The 20,454-nt window shown below is 52.8% G+C and overlaps 2 protein-coding genes across 2 annotated transcripts in view; one reads left to right on the top strand and one right to left on the bottom strand.

Moving 5' to 3' along the window:
• SLC5A10 (solute carrier family 5 member 10) overlaps window positions 1-20,454 on the top strand; it is a 90,974-nt gene that overhangs the window by 27,983 nt on the left and 42,537 nt on the right. Inside the window, exon 9 of the mRNA XM_032762732.2 lies at window positions 2,854-2,989. Coding sequence (XP_032618623.1) covers window positions 2,854-2,989 — 136 coding nt within the window. The remainder of the gene's footprint in view (window positions 1-2,853; window positions 2,990-20,454) is intronic.
• FAM83G (family with sequence similarity 83 member G) overlaps window positions 1-20,454 on the bottom strand; it is a 36,134-nt gene that overhangs the window by 768 nt on the left and 14,912 nt on the right. The window contains exons 2-4 of the mRNA XM_032762731.1: window positions 18,231-18,398; window positions 13,188-13,312; window positions 11,086-12,544 (exon numbers count right to left, since the gene is read on the bottom strand). Of these exons, the coding sequence (XP_032618622.1) occupies window positions 11,086-12,544; window positions 13,188-13,312; window positions 18,231-18,398 (1,752 nt within the window). The remainder of the gene's footprint in view (window positions 1-11,085; window positions 12,545-13,187; window positions 13,313-18,230; window positions 18,399-20,454) is intronic.

Genomic DNA, 20,454 nt, shown 5'->3' with positions numbered 1-20,454 from the left:
CCAAGAGAAAGAATTAAGCCTTAACCCAGCATTTTCCAGTGCGGATCCTATGATAGCTTGCCCTCTGTTTCACCCAGAAATTCACGGCATCGCTTAAGCCTTCAGAGATACTTCAGTGCTCTGCCACTGGATAGTAGCCTAAACACCCATCGTGACCTCGGTGTGGCTGTTTCAAGCTGCCTTAAGGCAAGATCCATGCAGCTGCAGGTCCTGGCTCTGGGCATGGAGGGGACCACGGACCGACAAAACTTGGAGCTGTGGATTTCAGTGGTGGAGAAGATGCCACCTGAGAAGGGTGGAGGAGCAGGTGACATTGGTGGGACAGGAAGCCAGCAGCACCGTAGCATTGGGGGGCTTGATTAGGTGTGTAGAGGAGCCTTTACATTGGGTCCAGGCCCCAATAGTCTTAATCCACCACTTGCATAAACTGGATATTTGTCTCCCTCTGTTTCCATTTTATCAGCTGGTTAAACACCCTGAATGGCTCCTTTTCACACCAATCCTTTGCCATGGGCTCCCATGCCAACCTGTAAAATGGATGTAAAACCACACCCAAATCAGAGGCCTCCACTCATGCGGGAGGCTGCATTCCACACCCACTTCACCCTGGTGTAAATGACAAGGCACAATGCGCCAGCACATCCTGGGTGTGTCTTTGTCCTGGCTCCGCTCTGAGGCCAAGATGGCCCCACGCCTGAGCCAGAGAGGCCTCTTGGCGCTGGATCCATGCAGAACAAACCCAGAGGACCCAGCTGGATGGTGTTGTGCAAAGCCCATTGAATGTGTTGGGACAAGAGCAAATATTTAGATAAGAGACAATTGCCAGGAAACCAGGCAATGCACCGTGTGTGTTTCCACCACGCCTCTTCAGCAAACAGGATCCCTGGCACGAGGCTCTGAGCCACAGCAGCACTGCTGAGAAACACGCTGGTTCCTTGTAAGTGACCCACTAGGCTGTAGTTCTGGCCCTGCCACTCTGGTTGATGCATCAGTGGGCCTCCTTTCCATAGCACCTGAGTGCCTCCCACTCTGAAATGGCATGGGCCTCCCAACACCCCGCTTTCTAGAAGGGAAACTGAGGCATGATGAGATGACGTGACTTGCCCTCCCGCTTTCTTGGATCTGTGGGCCTGAGGCTCCCTTAACCCATGCGAGTCTCCCTCCAGAGCGATTTCAGCGGCGGTGCCCCCCTGGATACTGGAGTGAGCGAGTGGTAGCTCAGTGCCGTGATGCCTGTGAGACACCTGCTCATTGCAGCTCTGGGTGACAGATAAAGGCACAATGGCAGGGAAAGCCTTGCCCTTCTGACTTGAGACAACACTTTTGGCCCCTCAGAGCAATGCTGCTGCTTGGGGAGGTCACCTACACAGGCCTTTCCCGGGCCCTGAGACCACAACAACAATGGGGGGTCATGAGCACTCGGCACCTCTGAACACACGGCCCAGTAATATGGAGCCAAAGCCAGAGCGGTGCTGAGCCCCTGATAATGAAGCCGTGGGGGATGGCAGGGGCTGTTTAGCCGAGCTGGGTTTTTGCAGCTCTTCCACTGACTTGGCTGTTTTAAGAGAGGCTCCGAATCCGGCCCTGCCATCAATGCGGGGAGCTTGGTTCCAGCAGAGACCTGGGAACCAGCCACTCTTGCTCTATGTTCTTGGCTTTGCTACTGAGTTGCTCAGGCAAGGCACTTAACTCCTCTGCCTTGGTTTCCCCATCTGTGAAATGGGAGCACTAATGCAAGAGCTTTGTGAGTGAGGCTGTGTGGGCGGGTGTCTGGTGCTTTGAAGATGACAGCGTCACGTCTCGCATGCTGTGGGAATGCTCCCTTGTGCCCCCTCCTCCACTCACTGCTACGGCACGGCTCTGCTCTTGGGATCAGCGGGGATGGTGACGGAGCAGTGGGATGCTCTGCCTAGTGCTCTCAGCCCACTTGTAAGGACAGCACGGAGAGGCACAGCACGCAAAGCATGATGAGCCTGCATGGTCATGTGACACTGTAAGCACTAGTGGGTTTGTTTGTGTAGGGTCGCATGGCAGTGCCGCTGTTTACATAGATCTATATTTTTGAGGGGAATCTGGAATTTAATTGTGAGGGGAAAATTGCTCCTTCATTATAGGATAGAGAGGGTCATTGTGAACAGGAATCTGTCACACTGAACTGAGGACTTAACAATGCTTCTGTCTCTGAATATACATGGGCACAGTCTCCTGCAGCGTCTCCCCTTGCTCGAAGACTTTGTCTACGCTGCACTGTCGTCGGGAAAACTTTTGTCGTTCAGGGGTGTGAAGCCTGCTCCCCACCACCCCCTGAACAACAAAAGTGTTACCAATGAAAAGCGCCATTCTGAAGAGCCCTTTGTCCTGTTGATGAAGCTACCGCCTCCTGCTGGGGGAGGATTTATTTTGTTGGCAGGAGAGCTCTCTGAGAGTCGCATTAGCAGCTAGCCAGGAACCTAGCAATCCCACCTAATTGATCTCAAACACGGCTGAGCGCAGCTGCGTTCCTACTCTGTTGCTCAAGGCTGCCACCCGCGGAGACATTGTATCCCAGCATGCAGTGCTCTCGGTCCAGCCAGGTGGAGGGCGAGGTGGAGCCTTGCATGCAAGGAGCTGGGGTCTCCAGCGGGGGAAGTCCATGAGTGGCACTGGGCCATTTTGATGTTCTGGAATAATACCAGCAGATCCTGTTCGGAGCAGCCCTGCAGGATGCAAGGACCAGATGGGCCTGGGCTGCAAAATTTGGGTCAAGTGCTGAACGTCCCCAGCGTTTGGGGGAGTTTGGACATGACTTGGTGGTTGGAGCCCAGTTTCTCAAGCACTAAACTGCAGCTGGTTGTGTCTCCCTCTCTCTTACAGGTCATTGTGCAGAGGTCTCTCTCGGCTAAGAACCTGAGTCACGCCAAGGCCGGCTCCATCCTGGCGAGCTATTTGAAAATGCTGCCGCTGGGGGTTATCATCATGCCAGGGATGATCAGCCGGGTTCTCTATCCAGGTGAGGTACAGACAGAGCAAAGGGGAAGTGTTGGCAGGGTTTTACAAATTGCCTGTCACTGAGCAAAAGCCGTTGCAGTTCAGGAGGGCAAGTTTAGCCACTTTGCATAGAAGATTGGGGCGGCACGCTGAGTCCCTCTGCATGGACACTGACCAGCCCGCAGGGGCTCTTCAAAGGGCATGGGATTTGCCTGAGTATCCTTAGTCAAAAGTTCCCCTTTTTCCCTCCCAGTGTGTGGTGGGCACCGGTGGGCTGCAGTTCCCCCACCACAGAGGTAGCTGCATTTCAGTGATGGTGTGTGCATACAGCCAGTGAAATGCTTTGGAAGGAGCGTTATGTTGTTGTGTTGGAGATGGGCTGTTTTGATCCCAATTGAGACTAGAGGGGTGGGTGGGTGAGTGGGGGGGGGGCGGGGATCAGGGCTGAATTTTGGGGTTAGGGCTGAAATTCGGTGGCACCAGCTCTTCTTATGAGGCTTTGCCCCAAGCTTGGCAAGATCATCTGATGTTGTAAGATCTCAGCAGCATCCAAATGGGAAACAGACTTTCCATTTGGGGTTCAATTTGGAACCAAAACTCTGCAGAGTGGCTGAGCTTTGGGACGCAGATCCTTGATGCCCCACTGACGTTCACAATGGTTCAGAGGAGAGGGTTGCAGTTCAGGCCTTTCAGTAGCTATTAGGTCACAGTCCTACCTGCTGTAACTCTTCCATGAATGACCCTGTGGATTCTGGGCTTCTACAGGTTATGCCAGGTCAGAATTTGGCTTGCGTGACGCAGTAGGGAGCGGGGCCGACTGACCTGGGAATGTCGTCTAGTTTTACTGGGACTGTCTGGGGGATGGTAGAGCAGGGGATGACTTTATCTGAGGGACGATACCTAAGCCTGTAACCTAAGCTGGGAGGGGAATGGGGCCAGGTGACACCTTTGTCTGGGAAACTGGACAAAGCTGGAGGAGGAGCCAGGGAGAGGGTGGAAGGCGACGGCTGCAGTGGTGTTTCAGTTTGAAGCTGGCTGGGGAAACAGAGGGAACCCTCCAGGGTTGGAGTCTAAGATCCCTGCCCCCCACCTCCCTGAGAGACCTGGCTGAGGGGTCCTGGTTGTACCTACAAGCCCTGCTTGGGACTGTGTTCCTGTTGTCCAATAAATCTTCTGTTTTACTGGCTGGCTGAGAGTCACGGTAAATCGCAGGAAGACGGGGGTGCAGGACCCTGACTCCCCCACACTCCGTGACAGCTTGATAACAGCTTATTGTTTAGGAATGAGCTGGTTGAGATTTCTGGCTGTTCCTAATATGAGCGCTTGACTCATTGGTCTCTTTGCCCTTCAGAAGTCTTGAGGAAGCTATTGCAAGAACACTAATCCCAGTACAAAGCTCCCTGGCCAGAGGCTGGGAAGCTGTGCCACAGCAGACTGCTTTATCGCAGTGCTTGAAAGCTTTGGCACCGCCGGCTTTACATGGTGCTGTGATTTTCAGATGAATGGGTGAAATCGCATTGGCTGTTAGCTTAGCATCATCTCCGCAGGGACGTGAGGGCGAGCATGTATTGGGTCTGGGCTGGTAAATTTCATTACTTATAGACAGATTAGAGCAGGAGTTCTCAAACTGGGGGTCGGGACCCCTCGGGGTTCGTGAGGTTTTTACATGGGGGGTTGTGAGCTGTCAGCCTCCACCCTAAACCCTGCTTTGCCTCCACCACTTGTAATGGTGTTAAATATATAAAAAAGTGTTTTTAATTCGTAAAATGGGTCACACTCAGAGGCTTACTATGTGAAAGGGGTCACCAGTACAAAAGTTTGAGACCCACTGGATTAGAGCTCCATTGAGGGCTGGATCCTGAGACCCTGTACACCTGGGTAGCTCTGCTGATTTCAGCTGCTCTAATTTCTGCCAGTGGAGGATCAGGCCCTGAATGACTGAACACGCTGAAAGGTGGAATGTGAAAGCTGGCCCTGGACTAATTTCTGTGCCTCTAGAAAAGGAAATGCAGCGAGTGCTGGGCAGCGAAGCAGCAACCTCAGTGTTTGAGCCAAAAAGCGGAGCTTGTCCAGGCACCGCCACACCTCACAGGAACAGCTGTCCCGCAAAGAAAACCAAGCCCAAATGATCAGCATGTTCCTTGCTGTGACCAAGCAGAGTGAGTAGGCCTGAAAAGTGCTGACTGCGGACTGTTGCAATGTTCTCCACCATCCCTATTTCACTGCACTGTTGCCGGGTGCCTCTGAGTCATGCTGCACCGGGCGCTGTTCTCTGATGCTAATCGGTTATTTATCAGGAGCTAAACAGCAAGCCTGGGTGGGACCTGCCTGCATGGGCCACCCTGGCCCCACCTGTGTGTCATGCCACAGCACACGTGTTTGTTGCTAAAAGGGCCTTTTGCTGGAGCCTGAAATACGGCTTGGTGAAAAGGGCTTCATGAAGGGGCTGAGGGGGGTCTGCTCTGCCTCCAGACGGCCCTTCGCCGCTCTCTTGGGGTACATCCGCACAGCAGCTGGAGACGTAACGTCCAGCTTGGGTAGACAGACGCGTGCTAGCTTTGATCGAGATCTCACGCGATAAATAGCGCCGCTGCCGCGGGGGTGGCAGGACAGTCTAGCCACCCCAGGGGTAGCAGAATCAGGGCCAGCCTTACTGGTGGGCCACGTGGGCAATCACCCGGGTGTTGTGGTCAGGAGGCAAGGAGTGGGGAAGGCCTGGGGTACGAGGTTGCAGAAGGGAGCTCAGGGCAAAGGTGGGGAGGCAGAGGCCAGGGAGGAATGGTTGTGGGGGAGCCCAGAGAGGCAACAGGGGTCGGGGGCGATAGGGGGATGGATGGGGAGGCAGTGGGGGCCTCGGGGAGTAGGGAGCCCAGGGAGGCAGTAGGGGCCAGGGGCGATGGTGGGGGGAGCCTGGGGAGACAGCGGGGCCCAGGGGCAATGGGGAGGAGCCCAGGGAAGCAGTGGGGGGCTGGGAGGGATCGGGGTGGGGGCAGAGGAGGTAGCAGAGGGCCAGGGAAGGCAACATGGGTCAGGGGGGATGGGAGGATGGGGGAGTGGGGCAGCGGCCGCTCTCCCACTGAGCACAAGTGGCACCTTTTTAATTTTGACTCATCCAGCGGCGCTCCGGGTCCCCAGCGGCGCTCTGGGTCTTCGGCGGCACTTAAGCGGCAGGCCCTTCGCTAGCTCCGGGTGTCTTCAGTGGCACTGAAGGACCCGCCACCGAAATGCTGCTGAAGACCCATGGAGCGAGTGAAGGTCCCACTGTGCCGAGGTGCTGCCGAAGACCCGGAGTGCCGCCCCATCAGTAAAAGCACTGCCAGGTGAGTAAAAGTGCTGCAGTGGATGGTGCCTTTTTTTGAGATCGCTCCCCCGTTCCCTCCACCTGGCTACACCACTGAGCAGAAGTATTGGGTGAGCTAGAACCTACAGATTGAGGATTCTGTTGTGAGCAGGTATTTTACATTTTGAAGAGGAGGAAAGATTTTTATGTAAATGTTAATTGTTCAAATTATCTCCTTTTGCAAGGACTTCAGTTGCTTAGCCCACTTACTCAATCTGTGGTGAGGTCAGTTACTAGTGTGTGACTTGTATTTCATTTGTGTGTTATCTCTCTAGATCTGTGAAATTTTTTTTTTAAAGAACATAAGATATTCTGGGGAATGAATAAAAGTTATCTGACCATCAAAGTTCACTTTCTTTTATATTCTAACCTCACAGGATGCCATTTTTAAAAATTATTTTAGTGATTATCAAAGGGGATTTAGATATTTTTAGGTAGCATTACAAAATTTAATATATTATAATAGCTTTTACTGAAATAATATCTTTGTGTAATATTATACAGTTTATATGCAAAGATTTAGTTAATGATAGTAAACAATACCTTGTTCGGCTTGTTTAATTCTAGCTGGGCTAGAACTTAAAAGTGTTAACTTATTGTGTAATGTGGAACTTTGGTTCCTTTGGAATTATTAAGACAGAAGAATGTCAGTCTGTTTTCCTTCTGTTACTGTATATATGCTAAGCAATGTTAATTTCTCTTAAATGCTTTATTACGGTGCTGGTTAGCACTGCCATTCATTAAAGATGAAATAAACAAATCAAGAGGGTTTATACTATGGATTATTTATTGAGAATTGTAAGAAATCAACAGATACTTGTCTAAAAGTTGTAAAGACGTGTATTCTTTTCCAAGTCTTGAAGTTTGTTTTTCTTGTATTTGGCAAGTACTGAATGAGTTGTATCAACTTGACAGCAACAACAGAGTTGAACACTGATTGTGTAGGAACATGCTATCTCGCTTTTTGGATTTCTTTGAAGTGTTTTGTGTGTGAATTTAACTTTAAAAAAGCAGTAAGGGCTTACATTTACCTAATTGTGTGTATGTTCACAGATGTGTTTGTTTTACCTTTAAAAATAAATTTGTCTAAGTGCAAAATCTTGAATTCAGAAGTATGTCATTACAGTTCATTTGACTTCTGGTTTATTTGAACTGTGCTTATCATTATGATCTTCAAAGGTCTGGCTCTTTTAATATAATATGCACATTGCCAAAGTCTTGATTTTATAGTACCACTAACTCTCACTATGATCTAAATTTCCTTTAAACTGTATTTTGACTCTAAAAAACCTGACTGTAAAAATGGTGTTGTGGCATCATGTTTGTCTTTCAGTAATTTCTGTATCAGCTTTACTTAGTTTAGAGAAAAGATACTGCTTCAGTAGGAGTTGAGGGTGCCCAGAACATCACTGAATCACACGTCAACATTCAGTACCATGCTTACTAGAAAAATTAGTCTGACTTCAGTGAGACTTTTGCCTGCATGTAATGAGTGTGGGATCGGTGCCTGCACAGTAAAGGAGCTATTCAGCACTTCAGATGTTCTAGCTGGCCACAAAACAACTTTTAAAATGATAGTCAAAAATTAGGTACAAAGTGGCAAATATTAGCAGAAATTTGACATAGAGTGGAAGGTAAGGAACTGGTTAGGGGCAGGATTTATGCTGGAGTTGACATACCTTAGGTTGAGTTACCACGGGGTCTACACCATGGGAGGGCGACAGGAGAAACTCTTCTGTTGACTTACCCCCCGAACGAGAAGAGTAAGGTAAGAGTACAGGGGTCAACTGGAGAACAATCTGGTGTCGATTTCACAGGTCTTCACTAGACCCATTAAATCAACTGCTGGTGGATCGATCTCAGAGTGTCAATCCCAGCTGTAGTGTAGAGGTAGCCTGAGCCACAGAAGAGTTAAATAACTTGCCCAAGGCCACACAATGCCTCATTGACTGACAGAACAAGGATTAAAATTCTGGAGTGCCTGGCTTCAGGTCCTGTGCTCAGTGCATTATAATTAGATCATGTTTTGTCTCATTTTAAACTCCCAACCGTATTGCTAATGGGCCTTAGTTCTATTGTGGGGGGAGGAAGATGGCAGAGTAGGAGAAGAAAGGGGTTTCTGGCACATTCAGTACTTGGTTTTTCTGCTAAGACTAAATGGAGGTTACTGTTGACAGTGGTGGTGATGTTTTTGTATTATGGATGCATTTATGTAGAATTGGACTGAGACCACTGATTCACTTTGCATTGGCCACAGAGAGACCTAAGGTATTGTACTGGGGCTCAGAAGATCTGAGTGTGATTTCCAGCTCTTCCACAGACTTCCTGTGTCACCTCTGGAAAATCACTTTACAGCAAATCACTTTAGATCAACTTTTCAGAATGTAGCAACTGTGTTTAGATAACTCCATTTACGGGTTCACAGACCTCTCATTTTTAGAAGGCTGAGCTCTTATAACTGACTTAATTAAGGGCTAGAAGTATTCTGTGCCTCTGAAAATGAGGTCAGGATGTCCAAGTTGAGCCTCCTACAAGGGGAGTCGCCTGACAGTCAGAGGCCATTTTTTAAAACTTAGCTGTCAATCTGTGTGTTAGAACTGGGCAAAATGTTTTGGACAAATTATTCCCCCCCCACCCTATAGTAGTTTCAGGTTGAGAAACTATTCTCAAAATTGTCAAATAATTTTGACTGACTTGAATTTTGTTTAATGTTTTGACATGTAAAAAAAACAACCCCTCTTGACATTTAGTTTCAAAGTGTAATCTTGTTTTAATTTATTTGAAGAACCAAAAAAAGTAAATACCTTGTTCTGACTTTAGACTAAGGGCTAGAAAAGATTTGAAGTAGTGCCCACTCCCATTTCAGACTCCTCCAACAATTTACATAATTCCAAGACTCATTCCTCTAATTCATAAATTATTGGCTGCCTTTCTTATTAGCCCATCTTCCCCCCAAGTAATCCATAATGTCAAGACCAGCCCCTTTTCCACTTGATCGTCTGAGGCATTCCTCCCCCGTCCTCTCAGTCAGTTCACTTTGGTGGTTCGCCTCCTTTCCTCAACCCTCAGTTCTTAGACCTCTTCCCTCCTCCTCCTCCTCCGTGCTCGGGGCTGCCTGCGAAGCAAATCCCCGGCCTGATGGCTCCTCTGCGAAGTTGCCCCGCGCCCCAACTCGTCTCTCCACGGCTGCTGCCCTGTACCCAAGCCGGCGCTCCGCCTTCCAGGGCCTCCGGCACCGTTGCGGTAACGAGAGGCAAAGCAGGAGCAGAGCCGGTTTGGGGGGGGGGAAACACTTCAGCCTGGGCAACAAGCGCCTTCGACATGTTCGGCGGGGGAGGCTCGTTAGTGCTGGCTGCACGGGGAAGAATGGGGCACTAAGGCCAGGGGCGGGCTCCCACACTCGGGGGTCGGGTTCGCTCTGCAGTGGGCGGCAGGAAGAGGCGTTAGCCACGGCACTGGCAGGGGAGGGGGCTCTGGTGCAAGCACACGTTTCGAGCCCGGCCCTCAGTGGGCGCCCGGCCGCCATTTCCCTGGCCCGGCGGCCGCCGGGGCGGGCTGTAACCTTCTCTGCCCCCCGCCGCTTTCACCTCGCTGTAGCGCGCTGAGAGCTGAGTGCCCCCTCCCCCACCGTCGTCCCCTGCAGTCCCGAGGCGGCCCGCCAGGGGGCGCTGCTCCCGGCGTTCGGCACCCTGAGCTCGGGCCGCGCAGCCCTCAAGTTCCCCATCCCTCACTGCCGCCGCCGCTGCCGCCCCTCTGGGACTCCGGCCATGGCTACGAAGAAGGCGGGATCGCGGCTGGAGACGGAGATCGAGCGGTGCCGCTCCGAGTGCCAATGGGAGCGGATCCCCGAGCTCGTCAAGCAGCTGTCGGCCAAGCTCATCGCCAACGGTGCGGGGCCGCGCTGGGCCGAGGGGTCGGCATGGGACGGACTGAACGCGGGCGGGAGGAGAGGACGGGAAGCTGATGGGCACCGGCGCGGCCTCGTCTGGGTGTGTGGCGGCTGGGGCTGGCAGGTGCAGCGGGAGGAGGCAGAGGGAATGCATGAGGGAAGGGGTCGGGGGTGCTTCGCTCGCGCGCTGTCGTGGGGTGGGGGGTCCGCGCGCGCTCGCTGCCCTGGGTAGGGCGGGGGTCCTGCATTCCTTGACGCTGTTGTTTTCACGGGTGTTTGAGCCTTGGTTCCCGAAGAGAGATTGTTGCGCGTGTGTTTATAGCGCTAGAGCCGTGTAGCTGTACACGAGCAGCACCCAGCCGCGGAAAGGATGCGTGTATTCTATATGCTTGTGACTCTAGAGTCATGGAAGAATGGGGTTGGAATCATCCCAGCCAGGGCTTTGTCAAGCTGGGCCTTAAAAACCTCTAAGGATGGAGACTCCATCATCTCCCTAGGTAACCCATTCCAGTGCTTCACCAGCCTCCTAGTNGGGGGGCCAGAGGAGGCTGGGGGGGCAGGGGTGATGGGAGGTTAAGGGGGTGCCAAAATATAAATATGCCCAGGGTGCCATTTTCCCTAAGGCTGGCCCTGAGCAGCTTAGAATCATAGGGTTGGAAGGGACCTCAGGAGGTGTCTAGTCCAACCCTCTGCTCAAAGCAGGACCCAGCCCTAGGCAGATTTTTGCCCCCACGCCTAAATGGCCCCCTGAAGGATTGAACTCACAACCCTGGGTTTAGTAGGCCAATGCTCAAACCGCTGCGCTATCCCTTCCGCCATGCAGTGCCCTGCCAGGCTCCAGGGCAGGAGAACAAGGCAAAGAACAGACTGATACGACAAGCCATCCTACCTGCCTGGCCTTGCTGGCGACTGCTTCCTTTCCATCCGCTTTTTCCAGCACACACCTAATCACCTCGGTAACATCGTCCCGCCTCTGGACCGCGTCCTCTAAGCGCAAGTTTGGCGGCGACTGCAGGCTCCCCAGGGGGCTGACGTAGGTGCCTCTGCTGATGTGGGGGTCGCTCATTTTCCTTTGCAAGTGCAGGTTCCCCCCGTTGGGGATGTGATCGGAGTTGGTTCTCCGGAGCGGCCCAAAGCGACCTCTGACCTCAAAGAGTTCGTCCGAGGTGGAGGAGGCGTTGGAGTGGTGGTAGCTATGGGTGGCAGAACTGCTAGAATAGCTCTCCTGATCGCTGAGCGTCAAATAGTCCTCTTCATCTTCCTCCCCTTCCAGCCCGTTCACGGGACACACGGCTGCCGTGCCCTGAGCTTCCTGGGATACGACTGCCTGCCTCCTCAGCTGGTGATGGCTGGCTGTGGCTTGAGCTTCTGTGGAGTTTTCACCCGGCCCGTGATCTTCATTCGCTGGCTCTGCCACCTGGCACAGCTGCTTCTTGGCGTCCCCAAGCACGGCAGCTGTGTCTTTGCAGAGTGCGCTGTTTTTGGAGATAAAGTCCATGACGTCAACCGTCCTCGGCCTTGGCACTGGGGGCCTGACATCCATCTTGTGCATCTCTGCAGCCGTGGACTGCTTCAGGTGCTGGCTCACGGCCAGGATAGCCAAAGCTCCTTTCTTGTCCTCCCCAGGACTCCTTGCTTTGGGGCTTTCTACTGGCTTGGGAGCTTCCTTGATTGGGGTCGGAGGGGCCTCTCTTTGCTCCCGGCTGGCTGGAGAAGGCTCTTGGCTTTTCTTGGCTTCCAATTCCTTGCTTTTTAGCATCTGCCTGTGCTGGGCATTGGCCTGGGAGACGTCACAGACCTTGATGCGATTCATTTGGGACAGCTTCACGTTCTTTATAGTGGGGTCGATGATGTTGATGTACCCCAAGATTTCGCTTGGGTCTGGGTCTGCCTCCACCCAAGTGGGCAGGTAGTCGAACATGTTGGCCTTCTCCATGTTGAGGAGGCCGGGGTGGATGGGTGGGGCTAGGTCGGCCATGTCGTTTTGCCGCTCGGCAGCTTGGCCCTCGGGAAGGGCCTTGTCTTTGCTGTCCATTATCTTGTTTCTGCTGGCGTCCGCCTGCCTCTTGGATGACATCTTGCTGATCTGATCTGCACTCTTGGCCTTCACCAGGGCATATTTTGGGTTAATCAGTCTCTTCACCACTGCGTTGGCCGGAGTGACAGGCATGACAGAGGGCAGAGTGAACGGCTCGGGTTCCGGCTCCTCGTCCATGGGAATGGACTTTAGGCTGAGCCCCCGGGACATGAGATACAGCTCCTGGAACTGCTTGTCGAACGCTTCCACCACCTGGCCAGAGAGGACCGAGATGAGGTTCCTGTCGGTCCTGGCTGCGGACCAGGTGAAGCTGGAACGGAAACCAATCAGAAACAGTCTGAGTGCATGGCGGCAAATCTGGCCTGGGTTCTCCTGCTACCTGGCTTGCTACTGAGACGTGAATACCTCAACCCCGGGCTCGGTTCTGTACTCTCTGGGGCTGGCTGGATCCTGCCCCCCGTGGACTGAGTTCACAAAGGGCTGCCTTCTACTGCTGCAAGGGCTTTATGTGCGTCTCCACCTAGTCGCTTCCTCAGACATATGTCCAAGGGGCAGGAGCGGGGCCTCGGAAACAAATCCTCACAAAACTGCCACCTAATTTAGCAGGAGCAGCAGACTTATCTCAAGGCAAGTCTGGGGTGTGATGACTGGAGGTGAGAGGTCGGGATTGCTAGGTATCGGGGGCGGGGGCGGGTGGGGTTCACTGGGTATCAGGGTTTGCAGGTCAGGATTGGGATGCAGTAGCAGAGCTCTGCATTCATATTTCAGCTGGTACACCCAGCTGCATGCTTTTACCCATTGCTCTGACTCTGCACTATCATGAGGATCAAAATTCACATCCCCTTAAAACTAAAACGCCGACCCGCCTGGTTCTGCTATGGCCCAGCTGAGGCTGACCCACCCGGCGTGCTCTTTAGATGTGGGAATGCCTGACAGAGCTGTCTCTGAATTACCTGTAGGAGCCACACATAGCCCGGTCACCATCCACGAACATGAACTTCTGGGCCAAGGCACCTTTGAACTTCGTGGCTGAATGGGTGAAAAATTCCGTTCCCCCCGTGGTGCGAACGCGGAGATTCTGCAAAGCAAAAGCAAGACAGTGGGTGGGAAAAGAGATGAAGAGGAGGCGATGCAGTGAGATGATCCTGGCCTGCCTCAATGGACGCTTGGTTAGGGCTGAAAAATTGAGTCTCTCTCTCCCTGTTGATTTGCTCTTTTTTTAAATGGCCATTTCCACTGACCATTCCCTCTGTTGGCCAGCATGGGCTGGATTCTGCTCTGTGTGGCGCTGTTCTAAATCAGGATTAACTCTGCGGAATTTGACAGTGGTGCTCCGGTTTCACACCACCGACACTGGCGCTGAACTTGGCCCCTTGTCTCAATAAAAAGGCACAGACCTTATCTTCAAAGCACCATTCGGACCTCTGCATAGACGCTGACTCATCCCCGCAATAGCCCTGCCAGATGGCTAAAGCCTGGTTTACATGTAAAATGTGATCGACTTAGCTACGTCACTCAGGGGTGTGAAAAATTCACGCCTCTGAGCGCCGCCATTAAGCCAGTCTGAACCCTGGTGTGGATGCAGCTAGGTCGACAGAAGAATTCTTCGGCCACCTGGATACTGCTGCTCAGGGAGGTGGATTTACTGGCAGTAGTGCCAGTAGTGTAGAGATGCCCTAAATATTATCCCGTGTGGCTGAGAAGAGAACTGAGACACAAAGAGGTTAGCTGCCTTGCTCCAGGCCCCACAATGAGTCAATGGCTCATCTGGGACTTGAGTTCAGGAGCTTGCTGCTTCCCCAAAATGCCTAACTTGGTTTTGTGCAGATGTTCGGCTTTCTGTTGTGATTATCCCCTTTTCCTGGTCACCCACTGGCTGGAGCTTGGATGGGATTGGCCTCGGGTGAGCCACAAATGCTTGTCACCTGGAACAGCCGTTTGGAGAGTGTTCCAGACTAGCTTGTACAGCGTGTTACCGACCGTGCAATAACTGGCAGCCAGTGAACTCAAGGTAAGAACGCTAGTGTGGACTAACCCATAGGGAGGGATGCGGCGAATACCCCAATGTGCCCTGAGATCCCGGCATGGGAGGGGCATTAGAAGCTCAGTGTTGTTGTTTACATTTCCATGCCCAGGAAAACAAGCTAGAGGCTGACCTCATTCCGTCACCCGATTCAGTACATCCCTGTTAACTTAATATCCTTTAACCGCCCATTAATCCAGCTCCTCCGTCTAGGCCAACCCCTTTCATAAATTCACAAAGGACCATTAGACGCTCTCAGGTCACACCCAGCAGAGCAAAACACCCAGGTCTCAAGGTATGTTTCATTCTCCCTCCTCACTTTCATAGCAGCAGCTGCTTTAAGTAATCTCCAGTAGGAAGAAAACAAAAGCCAGGGCATGTAAAGATAGATGACTGATCAGAAAACACAATAGCCACTTCTCCCAACCCCTGAATCACTGCAAACACTCAGCAGTTGCTTAACAAACTGTGTGGCTTTCTCAAGCTTGTGCGGTATTTACCAAGTCCATTGAGCCTGCTTTTTAGACACTGAAATAACAACTTACGTGTCTTTAGCACCTTTTATCCTCCATGCTCCGGCTCAAAGCACTTTCCAAATAGTGTCTCAGGTTCTCTGGGATGTCCTGACTGCTTTGCACCATTGACTTCCATGGTGTCAAGTAACGGGGTAGCCATGTTTATCTGTATCCACAAAAACAAGGAGTCCAGTGGCACCTTAAAGACTAACAGATTTATTTGGGCATAAACTTTCATGGGTAAAAAATCCACTTCTTCAGATTTACGAAAGCTTATGCCCCAATATATGTTAGTCTTTAAAGTGCCACCGGACTCCTTGTTGGTTTTGGCTTCCGTGGGTATTTCTACACTGCCAGCCTCCCAACCTAGGTAGCTAGATTCGGGCTAGTGTGAGTCTGTCCACTGGTGCCAGGAGGCTCAGTGCCAGTGGGAGAATCCAACCTGGACTCTGTCTCCAGGGATCTGCTGGTGCACGCCTGCTGTTCTGGTCCTGGCCCCGTCCACAGCTCTGCCAATATACCAGAGTTCTCACTAGCGTCACCCCTTGCGACTAGCCTGGAGCTTTCCTGGGCTGAACATTCATCTTAATCTCAGTGCTGTGTGCTGCACAGCCCAGATGCATGGAAATCACTTCCGCATGGAAATCACTTCCACATGCAACCCCAGACAGTTAATGTGCTGGGTAGGAGAAAACCAGGCACCTGTCGGAGCCAGTGCTGTGTTGCGTAAGTATGTATGAACTTCCCTTTCTCTCTGTGCCACAGTCCCCGTGACAGCCATTCTCCAGCTAGCTTGAGAGGTGGGAGGCTCATGAGTGTGCTTGGATGCCAATCAGAGAGCGGCTTGGTGGCTGGAGCCACGTGGCTGCATTCCTCAAGGTAGATATCTGCTGTGCCAAGCAAGGCAAAGGCAAAGTGGTTTATGGCCTGATAGTTAAAGTACAACCTGGAAAATCAGGCCTGTCAGCAGGCCTGAAAGTGAAACCAGGAGATTCCCATGCATCAGGAATTCGTGATAACAGCCACACACCCACCTGGTGCATGAGGGCTTTTGATCATTGCTCTGCAGGCAGGTAGGACCAAAGGTGTGCCCTGCTGGCTTTAGTCACTTCTGGGAACCCCTCCCATCTGCTCTTTGCCTTCACACAACGCCTGCCCTGGCAGATGGGCTTATGCAACCAGTGAGCCTTGCTAACACTGGCTAGCAGGGTCCGGATCTCTGGCAGCAGCATTAGCGGGAGCTTTCTCACCCAGCTTGCCAAAGTACACAGGCCCCGGCCTGAAACACTCTTGGAGCTTTTCAAGAACAGAGGCTGCCAAATAGTGCTAGATATTGTAGAAGCAGGTGAAATGCCAGTGGAAGGACTAGCTTGAGAGCACCAAACCCACGGTGATGGCCTGTACCCAGTTTCTTTTTTCTATATCCCAGACATTCGTGGTGCTGTCCAGCCAGGAGATCTGATCTCCACCTGCCCCCAATGTAAATGGACACGGCAGTGCAGCGCTTAGACAACCGACGTGCGGGTATATCTCCCGGAATCCATTCCAGCCACTGCACGGGCCTCGGACACATTGTTTGACCTTCCCTGTTCTCTGCGTCTGGCGCACAATAGTTTAGTCTCTGGAGGGCTGTAATGCTTTGCTTTGCCTAGTTGTGGGGCTTGATCCTACACGTTATCGGTCAATATAAAAACCCCACCGGAGTGATACTTCTCCTTTAGCGCAAGTGGCAGGGGCTTGTGCCATGCAGCTCTGCATTCTAGCCCCGTCGGGCCTGGTGGGGCAGATGTATTTAGCACAGAGGCAGCCATGAGATCTTGTTGCCAAGGGGACTGTTTACAATACATGTCTCTCCTGTTAAAATAAAGGGACAGGACAGGGACATCAAAGCCAAGTTGCTCCTTGCCTCCCTGCCTGAGTGTGAACACAGCCTGCGCTGGCAGATTCCTTCCATTGTTCCTCTCTCTCCATGGGTGCTGTGTCGGGCTGGGAGTTCGACATCACCCTGGCTGGTGCCAGCAACTGTTCTGCTGTTGCCATCCGGCCCTGCCTGCCATTAATGGGAAGGACCAACACATTGTTGGCAGCGCACAAGAGATGCTGGGGGTGTGTGTACCCCCCCATTCCGCCTCCTTGCTGTTGCTGGGTGTGGAGGCCCTGGAACGGGACAGCCTTGCTTGTTGTTTTCAACAGTCTCTTCTCTTCCCTTGGCTGCAGGGTTGCCTGTAAGTGACAGACCCAATCATCCCACATGCCCCATAGGCTGCCACGGAGCTACCGATCTGGTGGCCAGAGAGCCTAGCTAGGCAGGACCAGGTGTACGGGGCCAGAGACTCCACAGATCTTCTCCTGCAGAATGGCTGGGCTGTCGGGCTGCAGAGGCAGCTCCGAGATCTTGAAGGAGGATTCCTAGCCCTTCCCTTACCCCCGGTGTGATTCACCTGCACCCAGATCAGCTCTTTGGCCTGTGGGCAGTGGGGACATGGAGCTGGATTAAGCCTTCAGGGCCAGTGCTGCTTGCTAACTTCCCTATCATGTCCCGCCTCCTCCAGCAGCCTCCGGGTCTGACATATGCTACCAATATGGATAGCCGCCCCCACACCTCAGAGATGCCTGGGCCCTCAAGAGACAGATGAAGGAAGGCAGCATCGTTATCCCCATTTTACAGCTGGGGAAACTGAGGCACATTGCAGGGAGGTGACTTGCCCAGGGGCAGAACTGGGACTAGTGCCACGATGCACCCTAGCCACTAGGCCCCACTGCCTGGCTTAGCCAGCACCCCCCTTCATTTTATACACACACACCCTTCCCCCGGTGGTACCCAGAGAGGCTAGCAGGGGGCTGGCTGGAGATCTGCACCCCCTTTGTGCCCAGAAGGAAAGCTGGGCCTCAGACATGCTTGTAGGGACCACGTGCCAAGCTGGCCTCTTTCCGCCCCCTCCTGAGTCAGGGAAGAGCTCTGAGAACGAACCAGGAGACGTTGCAACAACTCATGGCACCATCAGCTCTCCAGCCTTTGAAATGATAATTACAGGCAGTGCGAGCGCTGTCACTTGTAAACTGGGTGAAAATACCAGCTGGAATGGTCTCACCTGCAGCCAAGTTCTTGCCAGCTGTGGCGTCCTGAGTGGGAGGCAGCCCTCCGTTTCAGGTTGTTATCCTGTGGGCATGAGCGAAATGCGCCGTCCAGGGCACTCGCTATTCTTAACGCTGCGCTCGGCTGCGATTCAGTGCCATTGCCTTGAGGAAGCCTAGTTCTCCTGCACCTGGCACTATGTGTCGTCACCCAGCCGGGCTCATGTGTGACATCCCTTTTCATGCATTCACTGTGCATGGAGGTAACCAAGGACACCAGGGCAGAATCAAGCCCAATTTTTCTATCTGAGCTTCCAGCTGACTAATCTTGCTTGCCTATAGCCACCCACTGCACGGTGCCACGCTCTCGGTGTCCGTCTTACCTTCAGGTGCCCGGCGTGCATCTGTGCTCGCTCGCACATCTGAAGGAAGTATTTCGCATTGGTCTCATCCACAATGATGTAGACGCCGACTTTCCGCTTGAAGCCTGCGTCCAAGAGGTCCTTGAAGATGTCGACATCCGTGAACATGTCCATGACAACAGCCACGACCTGTTGAGGGAGGGGAGGGGGCAGAAGAGGGTGAATTCAAATGATATGCACAGGCTAGAGTGCAGTGAGTCGCTTCACTGACTGACCCCTGCTGTTCCACCTCAAGTCAGGGACTGAAATTATTATTACTTATTACAGGATCCCCACGTCCCAGGCCCCCAGGGTGCTAGGTGCTGTACAAAAACAGAACAAAAGGACAGTTCCTGCCTTCTCTGATCCCTGGGGCAAGACCGGCTCTGGGAAATGTTCACTAGTCCTCAGTGCAGTTGTACTGGTGCCGTCCAAGTGTTTCTAGCCTCCTAAGGAAGTGGGATTTCCCTCTGATTTACCGCGCTGCTTTCCCCATCAAGGCAATTCTTACATGATTTTATCTGCCTCTGGATTGACACCCGCTATATAGAACTCTGCGTGGTACCAACCGGAAGCTGGCAATCCCTGCGTTCAAATGAGATCTGACATTGGGGATTGGTCCCGCTCTGAGCAGGGGGTGGGACTAGATGGCCGCCTGAGGTCCCTTCCAGCCCTGAGATTCTATGATTAATCACCAACTCTAGCGGAATGGGGCACAGCGTGTCCTCAGCTCATGTTGGAGCTGAAGTTGGAAGCAGAGCAAGACGGTCATCGGGGTGATGTGACTTTAACTGCCAAGATTATGTGATCTGCCTGGGACACAAACCAATGGGGCTCACCAGATGAGGACCCTGCCTTTCCCTGGCAGGGAGCTGCACTCGGAGCAGGTCCCAAGAACTCGCATCAGACAAGCAGGGGACATACCCACCAGCTCAGGGTCCTGATCCTGTAGGTGCTTAGGCACCGGCGGTACCTTTACCCAGGGAAGCAGTCTCCTAGAAGTCAATGGAACTACCCCTATGTGCATCTCTTTATGAGAGCCGGACCTTGCTCAGCTCAGCAAACTCATACTGTGCCTTGAAAATCCAGCCCCCTGCTGTGAGCACTCTGTGACAGAGCCCTGGGTCCCACGCTGGGTTCCCCACACCAATACGCAGAGGATATGGGCCAGTTACAGCCCCCAGCTATTGAATCTTGACTCGTTAGCTCAAACTGTAGCAGCTCACGCTTTGAGCTCCAGAAACCTCTGGTGCATTGGCCAAGATGGCAGCCTTCACACGTGCTCTGCAGAGAGTGGAGTCGTATGTTATCCTCCTCTCTGAGACGCTGGGACTAGAACCTGAGTCCTTTAGCCAGCAGCACCTTCCACGTCTACCCTGTAATATTCCACCCCTCTGTATCCATGCCGTCGCTGCGTGGCGTGCAAATCTCTTGGCTTAGGAGACAGGCTGCAAATGAGGGAACTTTTGAGATTTCCATCTCAGCGTCATTTGAGCCAGCATTCCGGCCCCAAGCAGAGCGCTTTGTACTTTCCAGCCGCCAGCGGCTGACAACGTCTCGTCCGTCATGAGCTTTCATTAAGCCCTGGGAGGGAGGTGTTGTTAACCCCATTTTACTGACAAACTAGGGCACAGAGGGTGAAGTCCTGCCTCTGGTGAAGTCAGTGGCAAAACTTGCACTGACTTCAAGCCAGGAATTCACCCAGACTGTTTACATGACTTGCCCAAAGTCATGAGGATGAGTCAGGAGCAGAACCCAGGAGTCTTGACTCCTGTTCCCTACTCAACAGCCTTTCTTTCTAACAGTGGAATGTAGCACGGGAAGCCAAGGTCCCTGATTTCTTTTGGCAAAGCTACGATTCCTTGTGTGAAGGGGACAGGATCTACACTTCTGTCTGTCGTAGCGTTGCCAGGAATGCTCGGTCGAATGCACTGCTAACCCAACCGGGCCACAGTGGCCAGCTCTGCGCAGCTCCCAGAACCTGCCAGCATGTCCCTTCAGCTCCTAGGTCAGGGCTGACAGAGGGGCTCTGTGTGCTGCCCTTGCCATCATCCCAGCTCCGCAGTTCCCATTGGCCAGGAACTGCAGCCAATGGGAGCCGCGGGGGCGGCGCCTCTGGGTGGGACAGTGCACAGAGCCCCCTGGGCCGCCCAGTGCTCCGGCACCTAGGAGCCAGAGGGACATGTTGCCTCTTCTCGGGGCCACC

Source organism: Chelonoidis abingdonii, chromosome 9 (genome assembly GCF_003597395.2).
Source record: "Chelonoidis abingdonii isolate Lonesome George chromosome 9, CheloAbing_2.0, whole genome shotgun sequence".
NCBI classification, from domain to species: domain Eukaryota; kingdom Metazoa; phylum Chordata; order Testudines; family Testudinidae; genus Chelonoidis; species Chelonoidis abingdonii.
Note: the sequence above shows the minus strand (reverse complement) of the source record. Positions and strands in the feature narration are given on the sequence as shown.